We start from the raw sequence: 17754 nt of genomic DNA on the forward strand, positions 1-17754 counted from the left end.
CTCAGTCACTCAGGAGGCTGGGCCCTGGCCTGGGAGTGGGCGGGGGTGCCGGGCCAGCCTGTGGGCCCCATGCAGCTGACAGTTCCAGACCTTGGAACAAAAAGACTAAGCTCTCCTAGAAATCCCTTGAGGCCAAAAAGGCCACATTCTACACGTGAGGGGAAGGACTTGAATCCATTAGGGCTTAAAAATCTCTTCCAGAAGCAAGTTGGGCAAATGCCGCGTCCCTTCCCCTGCCCCCCTCGTCCATGGTGGACATTGCTCATGGATTCTGGCATTCTCCCTCCCCAGACTTCCAGGCTGCCCGGCGCTGGTGAGCAGGTGAAACACTTGTCCTGCCCAGACGGCTCGGCTCCCCAGAGCAGGAGAGCCCGTGGCCGGGGAAGGAGGCCTGGGTGCTGCGAAGATTCCCCGCCACCGCTGTCCAGGTGTGCGTGGCGCACCCTTGCCTCCTTCACACCTCCGCTTTCCTCACCGTGAGTCGGGCGAGTGTGAGGGTTCCATGACATCATAGCTGTCAGGTGGCCCGTTGCTAAGTGCTCCGCGAGGGAGCCTCCTTCGAGGGGCTGGTGCCCGCCTCTGCCCACCCGCCTGTCTCCTGTGCTCCTCAGTAGTTGGTGGAGCTCATGGGGTGGAGCAGGGTTTACCCAGGAGACGGCCACATGGGGAGACCGGACCGCCTTACTGAATGTGGGCCAGCAGGAGGGCGAGTGAGAGCTCTGTTGGTTTTTCAAAAGTCCATTCCATCTCTTCATGATGCCAGCAGCCGGGGGATGGCAGGCGCCCTGAAACGCCCACTGTTGGGCAGCCTTTGCCACAAAGAGCCCCTGAAGGCACCCTGCCACCCCATGAGCAGCCCTCAGACCCGCCGAGGCCTCTGGCCCAGCAGAAGGCCTTGCTCCACGAGCTTTCTCCCTCACGCCTCAGTTACGTGAAGGGGAAAGCTGTGTTGGGATTTCAAAAGCACCTGCTGGGAATCACTTTAAAACAGCTGCAGTGGGAGGGTGGTCAAGTGACTTGGCACCATCCAGACCAGGGCTTTCGGAGGCTTTCATCCAGGCTGCCTTTGTGTGTTCCTGACGCAGCAGTTAGCGTTCTGCAACTCTTCTGCCGCAATCTGGCCCATTTGTCTCAGGGTGAGGGAGGCCCCAGGGCCCCGCCTGTCCTGGCAGATGGACCGCCTTGGACCTGGGGACCCCTCTGGGTCTGCAGTGGTATGTCACCGCTGTGCTTGCTCAGGGGACGGTGCTGCTGGTCCAGTCTGATCAGCCCACCCCGGCCTCGCCGCGTGGCCCCTGGGACGAAACAGTGCCATGTGTTTGACTTTCGGGACCATTTACAGGCTGACACTGGGGCTCTTTGTTGGAAAGGCTGCCCAACAGTGGGCCAATGGCCAGGGTACTCTGGACGTTTCAGGGCGCCTGCCATCCCCCGGCTGCTGGCATCATGAAGAGATGGAATGGACTTGTAAAAAACCAACAGAGCTCTCCCTCTCCCCTCTGCTGGCCCACTTTCAGTAAGGCGGTCCAGTCTCTGCACGTGGCTGTCTCCTGGGTAAAGTCAGGTCAAAGGCGTGCTGAGTTCTGTGGACTATTTTGAAACTTGGAGCTCTGCCCTCATCGTCCCCGGGTGTGGTTTATCTTTCTTCCCCCTCACATAGAGCCTGGCCCCTGATTGGTGCATCCCCCCAGTGGCCAGCGACCAGAAGGGGGCCTCAGGGACCCAAGTTGACTCTGGTTCGGCCCCCAGGGTTCCTTCTTAGACTGAGTGGTTCTAGGTTGTGAAGACAATGACCACTTGGTCATTGAGGGCCCTGCTTGCCAACTCCTGTGGTGGCCCACCTAGTCCCTTGGTGTGCAAATGCCGTTCCACTCGCAGCTGACCCTTCTGAAAATCAGGTCTGCGTGTGAATAGGTGATGGCAGAGGAGTGAAGCTCGGCCTGCTTGGATTCACACTGATTGGGTGTCCCCGGAGGGAGAGCAAAAACCTGGCACCTGGGAAGGGAACACCTTAGACCCCAAGGGCGAGAGGAAGGGGGAGTGTCGTCAACGCGCCCTGTCCTCTAGACACAACACTGCCACCTGCCAAATAGCCACCTGGTCCGCCTGAGCCTGTCGCTCCTGCAGCTGGCACTGCACCCCGGAGACAGGGCCAGGCCTGAGCGGTTCTGCTGGGCCTGGTGTCGTCAGTGGCAGTTCCGGAATGTGGCCCTGCCCCCAGACGTTTCCAAATGCGTGCCCCTGCTCGACCTTGTTCTCCTCTGGCTGACAACAGAATCACACACTCGGATGCCAGGCCGCCCTGGGCTAGGCCAGGTACGGCCTTGGACGCTATGACTGCTCAGCACGCTGCCCGTGCGGCTGCACCGAGCCCTGCGGTGGTGTTCCCAGTCAAGTTTAACTGAGCGGGGTGCCCTGCGGCCCGTACCCCATGTCATTGCCTGTGGGCAAGAATGAGCCCCAGTGGCTCTCCATTGGGCTTGAGGGTTGCTTTGCAGCCTGTAATTATTGGCAGGGACACCAAAGACCAGCAACTCAGTCTGAACCCCCGTGTGTGAGTCCTGGTGGATGATGGACTGGTTAGTCTTCGCTTGCATCCTGGCCGTCTGAAATACACCCTGCTCCTTTGCAGCTGCGTGAGCCCGGGCCCTGGACAGCAGGTTGGCCTCACGTCAACAGGACTCTGCTGCTTGGAGCCCTGTTGACAGTGGCTTTGCTAAAAGACAAACTGACCGGATTTGGTTAATCAGAGTGGCTGACAGATGGCCTACTCACGAAGATTCACCAGAAGCCAAGAGGGCTGGGAGGCAGTCCTCCGTGGGGGTCTCATGCTGCTGCAGGCCTTGCTGGATGCGCCGAGAACGCCCACCCTGACCGCTGGGCCGTTTCCCAGGGCCGGCTTGGCAGCGAGCACCTTGAGGGATGAGGGAATGGCTGCCTCTGGGACAACGGATAGGCTTGCCTTCTGCTGGCTCTGGAGTGCCAGCTGCCCAAGCTCAGTGTCCCTCTCTTGTAATGCAAGCCACCACATGTGCAGGGTTCATCTGGAGCCTCCGCTTTACCCCCCAGGGGTGGCGGGGAGGGGAAACCAACACATGTGCTGATGCTTATGCCACTTGCTGGGAGGAAGAAAGCCTTGTGTCTCTGACCCAGGAGTCAGTCTCAAGGCTTCTGCCAGCATTTTGGGAACAGTTACAGGCTAATATATTAACTCGCAGATAGAATAAAATCAAGTCCCGAACCCAGCAGTCAGCTGTGTGGGGGCCAAGCTCGGGATTCCCCGGCTGGGCTGTCGGCCCTTGGGCACCTCCCAACGGATGGCCCACCAAGCCTTTCTGATTATAATTCCAGAACGTCCAGGGCCAGCACAGTGGTTTTGTCTTGTGGGAAAGGAAACTGAGTCCCTGCATACTGTGTGCTTAAGGTCATGCATCTCGGGGTTGTGGTTAAGTTTAAAGAAAACATTCCAGAGCAGGGATTATGATGTTTATCGACCAGGACTCTGTTCACGTGAACTTCAGGAAAGACACTAGACCAGGCCTGGTCGCAGTTGCTCTTCCAGTCAGCCAAGGCAGTCCTCAGAGGTGTGGGAGCGCAGGACCCCACGGAAGCCTGGCTCCCTCACAGTCCGCTCCTCGGTCCATCTTGGCTTCCCTGGCCACTCAAGTTGACATCCAGAAATCTCTTCCTAAATTGGAGTGATTAGGCAAACACTGCAGAGTCGGAGTGGCCCTCTGAAGAAGGTCTGCTGGGGAAATGAGAGAAAGGGTGAGCTGACGCAGCAGGGAATTACGTCAGCCCTGCAGGCCAGTTGGGAGCACAGTCCCTTTCTCCTACAAAGGAGAAGGCGTTGCTTAAACCCTCAGGACCAAGTCATTGTGGGCAGAAATAATGAAACAAGCAGGGGACGGCAGAGCCATTAGATGCCAGGGGCAGGCAGGGCCTGGGGAGGATGGACATAGGCTACTGTGCCTGCTGCCATGAGCCATGGCAGATGAGCACCGAACGGCAGGGAACTAACACTTCCCCAAGAGCCAAAGGATGGACACGCGCTCGTCTTAGGACCCCACACCTAGGTTTTCATGCAAGCATTTGTGTCCACCTTCCCAGCTGTCATCTGGCCTCCATTTGTAAACCTTCTAGGCCAGGCAGAGCAGGGGAGCAAGGGACACTCACTGCCACCAACAGGGAGTAGTGACGGACAGGCCCCCATGGCCATTTTCCTGCTTCTGTTCAGTAAGAGGTCCCCGGGTTTTCCCTGGGTGTGTGGCTGCCCAGCTAGGAACTACAGTTCCCAGCCTCCCCTGCAGCCGGATGAGGTCATGGGGCTGAATCCTGGCCGAAGGGATGTGCACTGCCTCCAGGTGGGGTCCTGAAAAGGAAGTGGTGTGCCCTCCTCTTCCCCTTCCCCTCCCCAGCGCCTAATGTAGGGCCAGCCTCCCCGTACATCCAAGGGCAACATCCTGGATGCGGAGCAACTAGACAGAAGGAGCCCCCGTCCCTGGATGGCCTCGGAGCACACCCACCCAGCCCCGGACTCGCGCCAGCTCAGGGCTTCGAGGGAGCGAGAAGGGAGCTGTCTTGTTAAGCTTCTGTCGTTCGTTCAGGTCTCTGTAAAAGCTGCCACCTCCTGACTGTAATCCAGGAGGGAACAGAGAGGAGTCTGGAGGACCAGGCGTGGTCTCCCTGGCCCCACCCCCGCTCCCCCAATTTGAGCACAGTAGTAAGAGCCCTTTATCTGGGTTCTGGAAGGTGTCGCACTGCTGCTCCACGACCAGCATCCTTGGGTGTGAAAGTGCACCTTTTTGAGGCTTCACCGCCTCGTATATAACACAGGGATCCCACTGGCACTTCCAGGAGGAATTAGGAGATTGTGTTTCTGAATGATAATAAAAACTAACATTTCATGAGCATCTATGTACCTGGTGCCAGGCAGGCTCTGCACGAAACCGTTTACCTTATGTTCTCCATTGTACAGAGGACGCACCTGAGGCCCACAGTGGCTACCTTCTTTGTCCCCAGAACAGTAAGGGGAGGAGCGAGGAGTCACCTATGAGCAGGCTAACCACAGAACCCAGACCCGTAGCGACTCTCTGCCCGCTCCAGCCTGCCGTCAGCTGTGCCTGGCATCGGGACCTCATCCACCAAATGATGGCAAGCACCAACTGAGTCACACTGTTCTGGGTGCTGAGCAAAGCAGACGAGGGCCCACCCTCATGGAATTTGTGTTCTGCCAGGAGAGACCGACACTTTCTCTTATATCCTGCATCCAGCTGTGGGCAAAGCCACAATCATCACTTACCTCTCCTCACTCAGAGGGAAGACCACCAAAGATCTCTGATTTACACGACCCCTTCTCCCACCCCTCCTCATCTCCTGCTTCTTTCCTTAGATTCTCTCTGCCACTCTGATCTACTTCAGTTCCTCAGACACACAGGTAGGCCCTGCCCCAGGGCCTTTGCACTTGCCATTCCCTCCGCCCAGAGTACTGTTCCTCCACATGCCTGCATGCCTTGTCTTCTCATCTTCAGATCTTCACTCAAAAGGCTCCAGTGAGGCTTTCCCTGGTTACTCATTTCAAACTCCAGCCCCTCCCCAACATACCACAGAGTTATTACCTAGTCCCCTTTCTTGCTGTGTTTTTCTTCGTAGCATATATCTCTTTTTTAAAAAATAGCTTTTGGGGCCGGCACTGTGGCCGAATGGTTAAGCTCACGCGCTCCGCTTCAGCAGCCCAGGGCTTCACTGGTTCGGATCCTGGGCATGGATGTGGCACTGCTCATCAGGCCATGCTGAGGCGGCGTCCCACATAGCACAGCCAGAGGCACTCACAGCTAGACGATATAGAACTATGTACTGGGGGGCTTTGGGGAGAAGAAGGAGGAAGAAAAAAAAGAAGATTGGCAACAGATGTTAGCTCAGGTGCCAATCTTTGAAAGAATAAAAATTAAAAAAAAAAGGTTTTTTTGAATATGTTACATGCAACTCACCCACAAGTGGACAATTCAGTGTTTTTTAATCATTTTACCAAGTGGCGTGGTTGTCACCATAAAGCAGTTTTAGAACGTTTCCATCCCCCAGTGAGCCCCCTCATGCCCATTTATAGTTAACCCACACCCCCCACTCAGCGTCCAGCAAGCGCTCATCTCCTGTCTGTCTCCGTAGCTGCCTTCTCCCAGCGCTCCATGCGAATGAGGTCATACAGCAGTGTGTAAGCCGCCGTGTCTGGCTTCCTTCACCCAGCACAAGGGTTCTGAGGTTCATCCGTGATGTGGCCTATGTCAGGAGTCCCTTCCTGTCTATTGTTCAATAGTTTTCCACTGCATAGATGACCACGTTTGTTCACCAACTGCTGGGACATTTTAGTTTCCCGCTTTTTTCTAACATACTGTGCATTTCACCTCGATTCCCGCACTAGAAAGTCAGTTCCACGAGGCTGGAATGTTTGCTGGTTTTGTTCCCTCTGTAGGCCCTGCACTTGAACTGTGCTGGACGCAGAGGGTACTCGACAGACAGACGGGGGCGGGAACGGGTGAGGGTAAAGATGCCTGCAGACAGTGGTAAGGGAGGGCTGCGCCCGCCATCCCACAGGGGCAGGTGGTGGAGTGACCGGCGCTGGGGAGCGGGTTCTCGAGACAGGCTCCTCTAAGGAGCGGAGCCCTGGGGGCACAAGGCTGACCACTGCACTGAGTCACCACGCCCAGGCCTCAGCCCCCTCCCACTCCTGCAGGATGGGCAGCCCAGGGCTGAGGACGGGGCTGGGCTACGCTGGGGAGGACGCCCAGCCTCACGGCGACGGGAGCCGCCCCCAGGCTGAGCGGGGCCAGCCCAGTGTGGGCAAGGCTGGGCTCGCTGGCAGCCCCTTCCACAGAGCGCCCTCCGCCGGCCAGAGCCTTGGACTCCGGGCACTGCCTGGGTTCGAATCCCAGTTCCAGCCTGTGTACTGCTCCACACGCCCCTCCTCATCTTAATTAACTTGCCCCTCGGTTTTCTCACCCGTAAAGTAGGACAGTAGCAATACTTACCTTTAAAAACACCCAGAGTATTATTTCATAAGCCCTTACTCTGTGCCAGGCAGTTCCAGGAAAAGAATCCATTTGATAGTCACGTCAACCCCATAGGGCAGCTGTCATTTACAGGCGAGGAAACTGAGGCACAGAGAGGCGAGCAACTTTCCCCAGAGGATCTGGCTGCTAGGGGAGACAGCTGGGCTGCAGATTCGGCAGCTGGTTGCGAGTTCGCGCCGCTCACCCCTTCCGACACTGCTGCTCACCGCCACCGGGGGATCGTTAAAGTGAGTTAATAGGGGTGAAGCCCTTGGAAGCGCGCCGGGCACACAGTAAGTACACGGGCGCGTTAGAATTATTACCGTGGCACAGAGGGCGCGACGAGGCGCCCTCGCTCACTCCTTGAAACGCTGGCGTCTGCCCCCGTTGGGGAAGCTCATGAAGCTGCAGCCCCCGCCCCAGAAATCTGCAGCTGCCCCCAGGTCCCGCCTCCCCTCCAGCCAAGGCTCCGGGGACGGGGTTGGACGGATGCAGCTGCCCGCCCTCCCCATCTCCGGCAGAGGGAAAGCGGGGCGGGGCCGTGAGTCAGGGCCGAGGACAAAGGGCGGGCGCGGCTCTCGGAATTCCCGGGGCGGGCAGGCCCGCGCCGCTCCCGGGCCCCCGGCCACACCCACGCCCGCCACCATGGAGTTCGACCTGGCGGCAGGTGCGCTCCGGGGAGTGAGGGGCTTGAGGGGCACGGGGCCAGCCCCAAGGCCAGGGCCCCTCCGAGGGAGCGTCCCCTGCGCCTGCGCCGACCCACCCTGCTTGGCTTCTCTCCGCAGCCGTGGAGCCCTCCTCTGAGAAGCATCCGGAAGCAGGCCAGGTGGGCGACCCCAAGCAGAGCCCCCCGAAAATTCAGGGCCCGTCCGCGGCAGGGGCCGCTGGTAGCCCGAGGGTAAGTCACCGCACCACCAGGCACACCCCGCGGGGGTTGGGGGGTCCGAGTTGCTTCTGATCCCAGGGCCCTGCCTGGCCTCGGGCTTCCAACTAGGGGGGCGGGGGCTGGGTGGGGCCCAGCCTCACAGCCACGTCCCCAACCAGCACGGCCACCATGGCTCCTCGGACTCGACCAGCAGCAGCAGCAGCTCCAGCGACTCGGACCCGGAGGCCAAGGTAAGGGCCGCCCCTCCCCAGCGGGTGCGCGGCGCCGGGCAGGGCAGAGGCTCACCGGCCGGACCCTCTCTCCTCTCCCCTCGGCCGCAGCACGAAGGCACGGCGGGCAAGGTCAAGAAGCCCAAGGTGAAGAAGAAGAAGAAGGGGAAGAAGGAGGAGGCTCCCCACTGACGGGCGGGGCGGGGCGGGGCTCGGCTCAATAAACTTCTCTGGCCCTCCGCTCGTCTTCTGGCTGCGAGGCGCAGTGACCCGCCCGCCCGCGTCCCCTTCCCGGCCGGGCCCGCCCCCTGCCGGGCGGCCGCGCCACCAAAGAGAGGCTGCCCACGCCGAGCCCATCACGGTTTATTGTTTCTGGAACGGTGGCCGCACCGCTGGGCGGCCTGTGCAGCTGGCGATCTCAGCACCTTGGGGGGGGACAGGGGGCCTCGGGATGGGGGCGCCGGTGCCACGCGGGCGGGCGGGCGGGGGAGATGAGCGGCGCGCGGGGCCGCCTGGAGCAGCAGCTGCAACCCCGGGCCGGGCCTCACCGCACCAGGTGGAAGGTGAGCCAGTACATGAGCAGGGGCTGCGCCGCCGCCACGGCCATGGTCAGGTACATGCGCAGCTGGTTCCGCGCCCCGCGCACCGGGACGCCCTGGGCCGCCGCCTCCGCCAGGATCTTCAGACGCAGCGTCCGGATCTGGGGCGGGGTGGGGGCACCCGTGAGCCCTCCCGGCCCCGCACGCTCCTCCAGTCCCTGCATCTGTGCAGCCACCAGTTTCTCCCTCCCTCCAATCTCGCTCCTGGGGAGCCCTGGTTCCCCCAGGTCTCCTAAGAGAGGGTGAGGCCCCGCTCCTCCCCAGGCCTGGGAGAAATGGGAGGGTTCCAAATTCAGACGCCAGTGGAGGCCCCTGAGTGAGGCGGGAACTTCTCTGTGGCTCTCCCGCCTGAAGGGGGTGGCCAGGCTCAGCCCTGGCTACCGCCACCCGCTTCTACGGGCCAGACGACAATTTTTCAACATAAGCCAGAAACACCTTTTTTTAAAAAACTTTGAAATAATGCCATCTAAGTCGAAGTTTATCTGGGGGTCAGATTTGGCCCACCAGCCATGAGTCTTTGCCCGCTGCTCCTCACACAGGCTCACCCTGAATCCTCCCGGGACCCTGAGGTGCAATTACCATCATCCCCACTTTACAAAAGGGGAAACTGAGGCTTAAAGAGAGGTGGGATGTGCCCAGGGCCTGGAGGGGCCCGGTGCTCTTAACCAGCGTCTCCAGGCCAGCTGGAAGGGCCCTCCCAGGAGCTCCTTCTCAGGTGCTGACCCTTTCTCACCCTAACAGACTCTGGCAGGAAAGCCGCCATAGAAGGAGTGTGAACAGAGGGTGAGCGTCCACCCTGGCTGCCTGGCTGGCTCCCCTCTTCCTTCAGGCCCCAGCTTGGGCGCCTCTTCCTCCAGGAAGGCATCCTGCCCCCCAGGCCGGGGGTCCACTCCAGGGCCCCTTGGTTCAGCAGTGCGGCTCTGGCCTAGACTCCCCACCTGACCCCCTCTGCTTGGAGGCCTCCAGGGCCCCCGACTCTGCCTGGAGGCCTGTGCCCTCAGCCCCATCCGGCCCGCCCCAAGCCCCCGCTCACCATGAACACAAAGATGGATACGCAGCACCAGCCCAGCACCAGGTAGTAGCCGATCTTCCCGAAGAGCAGGCCCATGAGGACGCCGCCAATCATCCTGGGGGAAGGGAGGGCCGGTCTGAGGAAAAGGCGCCAGGGCCCGGCCGGCAGGGGGTAGGAGGGGGTACTCACCCTACATATTTGTAGCCCAGGAAGGCCACCAGGTCGATAGTGGTGAGGTCGGTGTTGACAGTCAGGAGGTAGAGGCTGAGCAGGATGGCCAGCACCTCCAGGGTCAGCCAAGCCAACGCTGAGCTGGCCTGCAGCCCCAGGAGGTCTGGAGAGAACCTGCCGGCAGCCAATCTCTGTCACTCGTTGGCTGGGTCAGACCCTCCCTGTGCATCCGCTGGGGACGGGGTGGGGCTGGAGACCCAGCAGTGACCAAGATGGATCTGGGCCCTGTCCTCGTGGAAATCCCATTACAGGGAAGGTGGACCTGCCCTCAGGGACAGCTCAGAGAGGTCAGGGCTGGGATGGAGGAAACACAGCAGGCTCTGGGAGCCCAGAGGAGGTGCCTGACCCAGTCGGGAGGGGATGTTAGAGAGGGCTTCCTGGAGGAGGAGACACTGAGCTGAGGCCTGAAGGAATAAGGAGCTGGGACAGAAGGACCTCGGTTTCTGCCATATGCCCCATGCCTCAAGAATGAATTGATTCTAATGACACCTGTTTTCAGTGCCACAAAGGAAATGAACAGGAGCCTATGAGCGAGAGGTGGGAGCCTGACCCAGACTGGGGGAGCAGAAGGCATCCTTGAGGAAGTGACATCTGAGTGGAGACACTGAATGAGCAGATGCTCGGCAGATGATGTAGGGGAGGAACATACTCCTGAGCAAAGGGAACTGGATGTGCAAAGGCCCTGGGGTGGCAGCACCAGGTCCTCCGGAGGAGGCAAAGAGGACCAGAGTGGTGCAGCAGAGTGAGGAGGAAGGGCAGGCAGGGTGAGGAAGAGGATGGATCTGGTGGTGGAGCCCAAGGGGAAGGACAGATTTAAAGAGGCACACCAGCACAAGGTGTGGTGATAGGCAGAAGGGGAAAGAGAGGGAAGAGGCGAGGGTGGCCATGAGCGCGACAGAGGGCTCTGTCTTGGGCCGAGGGGAAGCACAGTGGGCTCTTCTGAGAGAAGGGATCCAAGAGACCTTCAGGCTGGCCCTCAGCCCCCCAGCCCACCCCACTCTGCCTTCCCCCTGCCTCTCTTACCTATCCTGGGTCCCCAGGGCCAGGCCAGCCACCAAGATGTAGGTGATGAAAGCCATAGCTGTGGGAGGCAGACACACAGACACTGGTCAGAGGAAGAAGGACCGTCTGGGCCTCCGGGCACCTAGACCTCCGCCCGAGACCTGCCCACCCAGAGGAAGGAGGGTGCCGGGGTGGAGGCGGGTGGGGGAGACCTGGAATGTAGAGGTCAGGCGCGTTGATGTCAAAGCGGGGGGCCACTGGGGTGTCCTGCTGGTACTGCACCTCCCAGTCCTGTGGGGAGAGGGGGCAACAGGCAGGATCCCCAGAGCTGGGCTCCTCCCACCCTGCCCCTCACACCTGCCCCAGAGGCTGTCCCCACCCAGCCCCGGTCCCTCGGTGGGCGGCGCTGACCTGGTGCAGGTAGGGGAAGAAGAGCAGGCCCAGCTTTTTGCCCACATACATGGTGTCCACGGCGAAGTAATACTTGAGCTTGGTGACGGGGATGAAGCGGTCAATCTGGGGAGGCAGAGCGCAAAGCTGACGCCCGGCCCCCAGGGTCCCCACCCTGTCCCCCAGCCCGGCCCACTCACATTCTTATCCACCAGCTCCTTGCCCTGCGCCGCCAGGCTGCTCCCGTAGGCCATGGCCATGTTGGACACGGGATCGGCCAGGAAGGCCTCCTGGGGCGAGGCGGCGGCTGCAGGGTAGCCCAGGCCGCCAGGTCCCCGCTGGGCCCCGAAGCCCCGGCTCTGGGCTGAGCTTGTGTCATCAAAAAGCTGGTGGGGGTCGGCCATGCCGGGTGGGGACACAGGGATCCTCCGCTTCGAGGCTGCAGGGGGAGAGGGGTGAGGCTCATTCATTCTGCCCGCGTTCTCCCGCCCACCTGGCTCTGATGTCAGGTGGGCTGGCGTCAAGTGCGGGCGGCTCTCCCTGCCGTCCACCCATCTGATGACGATGATGATGACGACAATGGCATGCTCCCATTTCAGGGCCTCTGCGCTGGCTGTTCCTTTTCCTGAATGCTCTTCCTCCCGACATCCTCATGGCTCCCTCCCCATCTCGAAGTCTTGGCTCAGGGGGGCATCCCCCTCCCATCCCTGCTTCACTGATGGCCACAGAACTCACACCGCCTGATGTACTCCCTAGCTGTTTTATGTGTCTGGTTCACCGTCTCCCCACTCAAGCTGGGGATCTTCGTTTTGTTCACAGCGGAATCCTCAGCCCCCAGTACAGGGCTCGAAAAGGTACTTGATAAAAACCTGAAGAGTGAATGAACGGCTATCCCCATTTTACAGATGGAGCAACCAAGGCCCAGACAGGCTAAACGACATGTGTGAGGGCCAAAGCCAGCGAGTGACAGCACGAGCCCAGCCCAGGTCGGCCTGATAAGCATTAGAATAATTAACCCCCAAATGAGCACTGACCACACAGCACTACGGCTTAACTCTTCAATCCTCACCACAGCTCCTCACCACAGCCCCGTTTGTGTCGAGTCTATTATCAGTATTATCAGAGGGAAAAGGGAGCCGCAAAGAGGTTCAGGCCCTTGCCCAAAGTCACACATGGTATGAGGCAGAGCCAGGTTTCAAGGTTTTAAAAAAGTCCCTCTGGCTTCACGTGGGGACAGGTTGGGGAGCGGGGGCAGGGAGAGGACGGGAGGGAGGAGGCGGCTGAGGCGGGCCAGGTGGGAGACCAGGATGGAGGGTGGGGCTGCTTCTGCAGAGATGTTGGAAGGAGGAAGGGGGACTTGCTGGAGGCGCTCAGCTGGGCGGGGAAGGAAGGGGGAGACGGGACGCGCAGAGGGCGGGTCTGAACCCAGCACTGGGGCTCCAGGGCCCCTGCTCCCAGCCAGTAAGGGAGGCTGCTGCAGCAAACATCTGCTGGGCTCCTCCTGGGTGCCAGGTGCCACTGTGGGCACAGGGCAGCAGGGCGGACAGGAACCGAATAATCCGCATCGTGACTTCCTCTGCTTCTCAGTTCTCTCTGTGGAGCGAACCCCAGGCAAAGTGACCTTAGAAACCACTCAGCCCCTGGCCGGGCTCAAATACAGCGGTCAGTCCCTGTCACCTGTGATCAACGACTGGCCCCTCCACTCTTCCTCTCAATTACCAGCAGCCTGAAAACAGACCCAGGTGTCCTCAGTCCCAAAGCAGGCAGCCCTGGCCCCGGCCCCCGGCCCCAAGCCCGCTTCCCTCTTCCCTGTCCGACCTGGGGCCAGAAGGGCCGGCTTCCTGAAAGCTTCGATGCAAGGGCGTCCTCCCTCCCTGTCTCCCCCTCAACCCTTGGCCTTTGGGGGTCTGCTCCCCCGCCCTCCTAACTGGCCCCCTGCGCTTCCAGGCCAAGGGCGTGACGCCACTCTCTCGACTGCAGCCCTCAGCAGCATTTGACGCCACTGCCCCAAATGCCCGCCTCCCACTCTCTTCTCTCCTGCCTTCCAAGACACGCCCTTTCTCTTTCCTGTCTGAGCCACCAGACACCGCTGGAGGACCTCTGTGAGTCAGGCTCTGCTGCAGGCCTGGCCGATTCAGCGAGGATCAAACAGACACGCGCTCCTGCCTTCCCGGAGCTGATGGTCTCCCGACAGGTCCCTCTCCATCAATGACTTATTTCCAGCTCCCTGAAACGTGTCACCCCAGTCTCCACTCTGGCCCTCATCTTCTGCCTCTCGCCTGGGGCAACCTCCCAACCCACAGCTTTCACAGCCACGGTGTGCCCTGGGCCCTGGCCTCTGTCTCTAGCCACCACTTTCCTCCTGGCTCCAGACCCGGGTCTGGCCACTTCCCAGCAACGCCCTCGGGCTGCCCCTGGGCCCCTACCTCAGTGTCCAAACCCCGATTCCCCTTCTGGCTGACATCCAACCAGCCAATCGCTAGTTCTCGCCCACCGTGTCTCAATGTTACCCTCCCCTCTCAGACTGTCATCTCGCACCTGACTTAAATGTCTTCTTACCGGGTCCCCTTGTCCATTCTTTGCCCCACCAACCTTCTCTGTCAGCAGCCTGAGTGATCTTTTTAAATACTAAAGGGAACACTTTATGTCCTCTGCCTGAGATCGGTGCCCAGTGTGATGAGAATAAAATCCAACAGCCTATGAGGCCCTGTGTGAGCCAGCCCTGCCAACCACCCTCGGTCGATGACAGGCTCTCTGCACCAGTCTCAGTGGCCTCCTCCTGGCCCTGACCACGCCAAGCCCCTGGCCCCCACAGCCTTCTGAGCATGCAGTGCTAGCCCCTTGGAACGCCTGCCCCAGGTCAGCACTTGCTAATAGAGCACTGGGGCCTCAGCCCAAACGCTTCCTTCTCAGAGGGACCTTCCTCACTGCTCAGCAGAAGGCACTAGCCCCAGCTGTGCTTTCTCACAGTATCCAGTGGTGCCTTTTCCCCTTCTGAGCACTTATCACAATTGCTAAATATATATTCATTTGTCTACTTGTTTACTTGGCACGAACCTCCAATGCTTTTCCCTCTCACCACAAATCTCCTTCTCGGGCCTAATTCCTCATCATTAGACGTCCCTTGTCCAGGAAGCGTCACTGACACCCCCAGGCTGGGTCACGTGACTAATCGGGGCTACAACACCTCGGGCCCAGCCACCAGCACTCCGATTGGGCTTCCCCCATCCCGGCCCTGACTCCTCTGCCTGTGCTGCTCGTCACAGCTGCACCACTCTAGACTGTCGCTGCCGTCTGCCCTGTACTGGTAGCTCCACGAGGACAGGAACCAGAGCTGCCTGGCACAGCTGTATCCCCAGCATCACCCAGGGCCAGCCAGGCACCTCACTAACGGGTGAGGAAAGGAATGAGCGCCCCATGCCCTCTCCCTCGACAGAGCGGGCTCTGCAACCCCGGCCACGTCCTGGATTAGTTATGCCCTAATTACTCCCCCAATTATCTTGCTGACCTCTCTGCTTCCGAGTTCAGGGTCTGTCTTCCCACTCAACTCTGAGCCTGAGGGTAACAAGGACCAGTGCTATGCCGGTTACTACCGGGTACCCAAACTCCAGCACAGGCCCTGGCACAATGGGATCTGGGGCAGGGCGTACCGAATGAATAAACGAGATGCACGCACACTCACGGAGATGCAGAGGAACCTACGTGGGGATACAAACTCAGAGACAGGGAAAGGCCGTGAACAGTACGATACAGACAGCTTCCAATTTAAACGCGGGATGAACCCGGCCCTCCGCGCTCACGCAGAGCTGCGAACACCGTCGTCAGGAGCGTGGGCGACCGCACCAGGCCACGGGAGGGGGAGCGGGCCGATCGCTAACTGACAATGAATGAAAATCGCGTTTTTCTGCACATCACACAGCGTCCTGCCCAAAGTGGTTTTCTTCCAAAGGAATTTCCTAAGAAAAAGAAGAATCGACCCCAACGCGTCCCCTACCCAGACCTGGCATCCCTCCGCTGCGCACACGAAACTCCAGATCCCTGACCTCGTGACCTCCGACCCGCAGCGACCTCGCCAACTGCCACAGCGGCCCTGCCACGCCCCTGCCCCCCCCATCGCCTCGCCCAGCCACGTACGCCACTTACGCTGCCGGGGCGTCCCCGCCGCCGCCGCGCCTGCCGGGTGCATCGTACACCTCCTCCGCCGCCGCCGCCGCCGCCGCCGCCGCCGCCGCCGCCGCCGCCGCCCGGGCCGCGGTTCTAAATGTGCCCGCCCGGCTCCCGTAGCCACGCCCCGCCGGTGACGAGACAGCCAATGGGCGACACGATCGCGCAGAGGCCACGCCCCCTTGCGGAGTCGTGGACTAGCTGGCGGTGGGTAAGAGGCGGGGACTGGAGGCCGTGACGTAAGGCGAGGGCTAGGGGCAGGAGGGCGGAGCCGGGAGCAATCCTAGCAGTGGGCGGGGTCGCGCATGATCGGAAATGTGGACGTCGAGCGAAGAGGCCGATGGGAAATGGAGTTCTTTATAGACGGAAGCTCACCTTGGGCGGCTGAGAGCGCTGGGGAGCCAGGGAAGGGTGTGGAGCAGAGGAGGAGAGATCTATTTGTGTTCCCGAAGGGCTAAGCGGAGTTAGGCGGGCTCTAACGCTTGTACAATTTTGGCAGACCTTAGGTATTTAAGATTTAAGTGAATATTTGGAGTGAGAAAAGGACACCTAACAAGTTAGGTGGGAAGAACCAGGTGTCTTTCTTGGAAGACATCTTTAGACGTTTTCCCAGAAATTCATCAATGCTCTTGCGTTGCTACCTGGCTCCCTGGTCCGCCCAAAACACTACAACCCCCAGCAACTCCTAGCGCACACAGGCACACCTGCAAGTGAGGGGTCCTGAAAATTGAGCTTCCTTCGTCTCTCCTCTCTCTGTCCCCGTCTCCCCCTTTATCTGGCCCGGTCTCCCCACTTCTCTTCCCCTCAGCCTCCCTGCTTCTGTCCCTGGGCCTCCTCCACTTATCTCAGGCAAAGATAATGGTAGAAGTGACTTCTGGGCAGTGATAGCACTCCGGAAGGATGTCAGCAAGTGACCCTGTCCCTGTGGCTTTCCCCTTCCTCCTCTGGGGACCTCGAGGACTGTTCTGGTCTCTCCGTTGTGAGTCCTGGCTCAGCCACGCTCCTTTTTGCTAGTGAGGTGCCCCCATTCTTCTTCTGCACCTTCAGTTTAGCATCTGTCCCTTGGCTCCGCTACCATTTTCTCATCCGTAGGTCCCCCCCTTCTAAATTCTGTGAATATTTTTTATTAATAAAGCAAGTATTTTGGCTTTCTGTTGGCCTCATCCTCACCCCTGACTAGTTGCGTCACTACTCCATTTTTAAGCCTAAATTTTCTCATCCGTTTAATGGGAATGATATGGGGGGGGGGGTTCAGGATTCAGTACAAGCCCATGTGTCCCCAGGGCCTGGCGTAGTGTGAGCCTTTGATCCCTGGCAGCTACTGTTACTGTTTTTATTATCAGGTGTCTCTTCCTATGAGTTGTCAGCCCCAAGCTGGGCTCTGTTTTATAAATAGAGGCAGCTGGGGTGTGTGAGCTGGGCCCCAAGCCCACTCCTCTGCTAGTCAGCTGTGGCCGGGACTCCGGGCTGCTCTCCAGAAGGTCGTCAGGGAGGGTGCTGAGTTACAGCGGGAGGGGGACGTGCAGAAACACGCGGGGGGAGCAGGGAAGGGAGACTCCCCTTTAGTAGAGGTGTGGATCTGTGGCTCTGCCAGGAAGAGACTTCCTGTGAGTCTTCATGCATCAGCTCAGAAGACCCCTTCCTGGGGAAGCTCTCTTGACCCCCCTTAGCTGGGGTGGTCACCTCCTCTGGGCTCCGCAGGCATCTAGTCTTCCCCTCACCTCAGCCCTGGTCACTCTGCCTGTGCTTCCCTCATCACCCCTGACCCGCTGCGCTGTCACTGCTGGAGTGTTGGGAGCCCCCGGAGGGTAGTGTCTTGGTCACTGCTGTGTCCCCAGCATCACCCAGCAAAGGGCTGGGCACAAAGTGGGCGCAGAGCAAAGATTTGGTGAGTAGCTAAGGACCCTTACTCCGTCCATTGGCACAAGGTACCCCTGCCCCTGTGCTGTCCCTCGTTGTGAATTAGGTGTCCCCTCCAGGTGGCCGCAACCCCACTCCAGAGCGCACGATTGGGTGAATGGAGCGAGGACTGGATTCGGGTTGTCCCCTTGTCCCCTCAGCCACGTGCCCTGATGCAGTCCGTGCACAGTCTTCGCAGCGGGGCGCCTTGGCCCTGAGGAGTTAGGGGGCGACACCGCGGTCCGCGAGCGGAGAAGACGGTTCGGATTCTCTCGAACACAGGGAGCCGCCACTCCTGGGAGGAAGAGAGGGAAGA

The 17754-nt window shown here is 60.0% G+C and overlaps 2 protein-coding genes across 6 annotated transcripts; one reads left to right on the forward strand and one right to left on the reverse strand.

Moving 5' to 3' along the window:
* The first annotated feature begins 7445 nt into the window (after positions 1–7445).
* C26H19orf33 (chromosome 26 C19orf33 homolog) lies at positions 7446–8389 on the forward strand. Its single transcript, XM_014848671.3, has 4 exons — positions 7446–7713; positions 7832–7944; positions 8091–8162; positions 8253–8389. Exons 1-4 carry the CDS (start codon positions 7446–7448, stop codon positions 8331–8333), a joined length of 534 nt encoding a protein of 177 aa, XP_014704157.3. The 3' UTR covers positions 8334–8389.
* Positions 8390–8488: 99 nt separating this feature from the next.
* On the reverse strand, positions 8489–15637 carry YIF1B (Yip1 interacting factor homolog B, membrane trafficking protein). Of its 5 annotated transcripts, none has more exons than XM_014848707.3 (8): positions 15519–15636; positions 11576–11814; positions 11397–11501; positions 11198–11276; positions 11007–11064; positions 9942–10097; positions 9774–9867; positions 8489–8841 (listed from the first exon to the last, which is right to left on the reverse strand). In XM_014848707.3, exons 1-8 carry the CDS (start codon positions 15559–15561, stop codon positions 8686–8688), a joined length of 930 nt encoding a protein of 309 aa, XP_014704193.2. In that variant the 5' UTR covers positions 15562–15636; the 3' UTR covers positions 8489–8685. The 5 variants fall into 5 exon arrangements, with proteins under 5 accessions (XP_014704193.2, XP_044615256.1, XP_044615258.1 ...); XM_044759321.2 differs by having other exon boundaries at positions 15510–15619; XM_044759323.2 differs by lacking the exon at positions 15519–15636 and adding an exon at positions 15376–15467.
* Between the last annotated feature and the right edge of the window lie 2117 nt (positions 15638–17754).

Source organism: Equus asinus, chromosome 26 (genome assembly GCF_041296235.1).
Source record: "Equus asinus isolate D_3611 breed Donkey chromosome 26, EquAss-T2T_v2, whole genome shotgun sequence".
NCBI lineage: Eukaryota > Metazoa > Chordata > Mammalia > Perissodactyla > Equidae > Equus > Equus asinus.

Excerpts from the sequence above, each read along its gene's own strand:
- YIF1B (XM_044759321.2), bottom strand. The coding sequence starts at position 15,561 with ATGCACCCGGCAGGCGCGGCGGCGGCGGGGACGCCCCGGCAGCGTAAG. Across the intron at positions 11,502-11,575 it reads AGGAGCTGGTGGATAAGAAT|ATTGACCGCTTCATCCCCGT; the intron begins GTGAGTGGGCCG and ends CTGCCTCCCCAG. Across the intron at positions 8,842-9,773 it reads TATCCATCTTTGTGTTCATG|ATCCGGACGCTGCGTCTGAA; the intron begins GTGAGCGGGGGC and ends ACCCCGCCCCAG.
- C26H19orf33 (XM_014848671.3), top strand. The coding sequence starts at position 7,446 with ATGAAGCTGCAGCCCCCGCCCCAGAAATCTGCAGCTGCCCCCAGGTCC. Across the intron at positions 7,945-8,090 it reads GGGCCGCTGGTAGCCCGAGG|CACGGCCACCATGGCTCCTC; the intron begins GTAAGTCACCGC and ends GTCCCCAACCAG. Across the intron at positions 8,163-8,252 it reads ACTCGGACCCGGAGGCCAAG|CACGAAGGCACGGCGGGCAA; the intron begins GTAAGGGCCGCC and ends CCTCGGCCGCAG.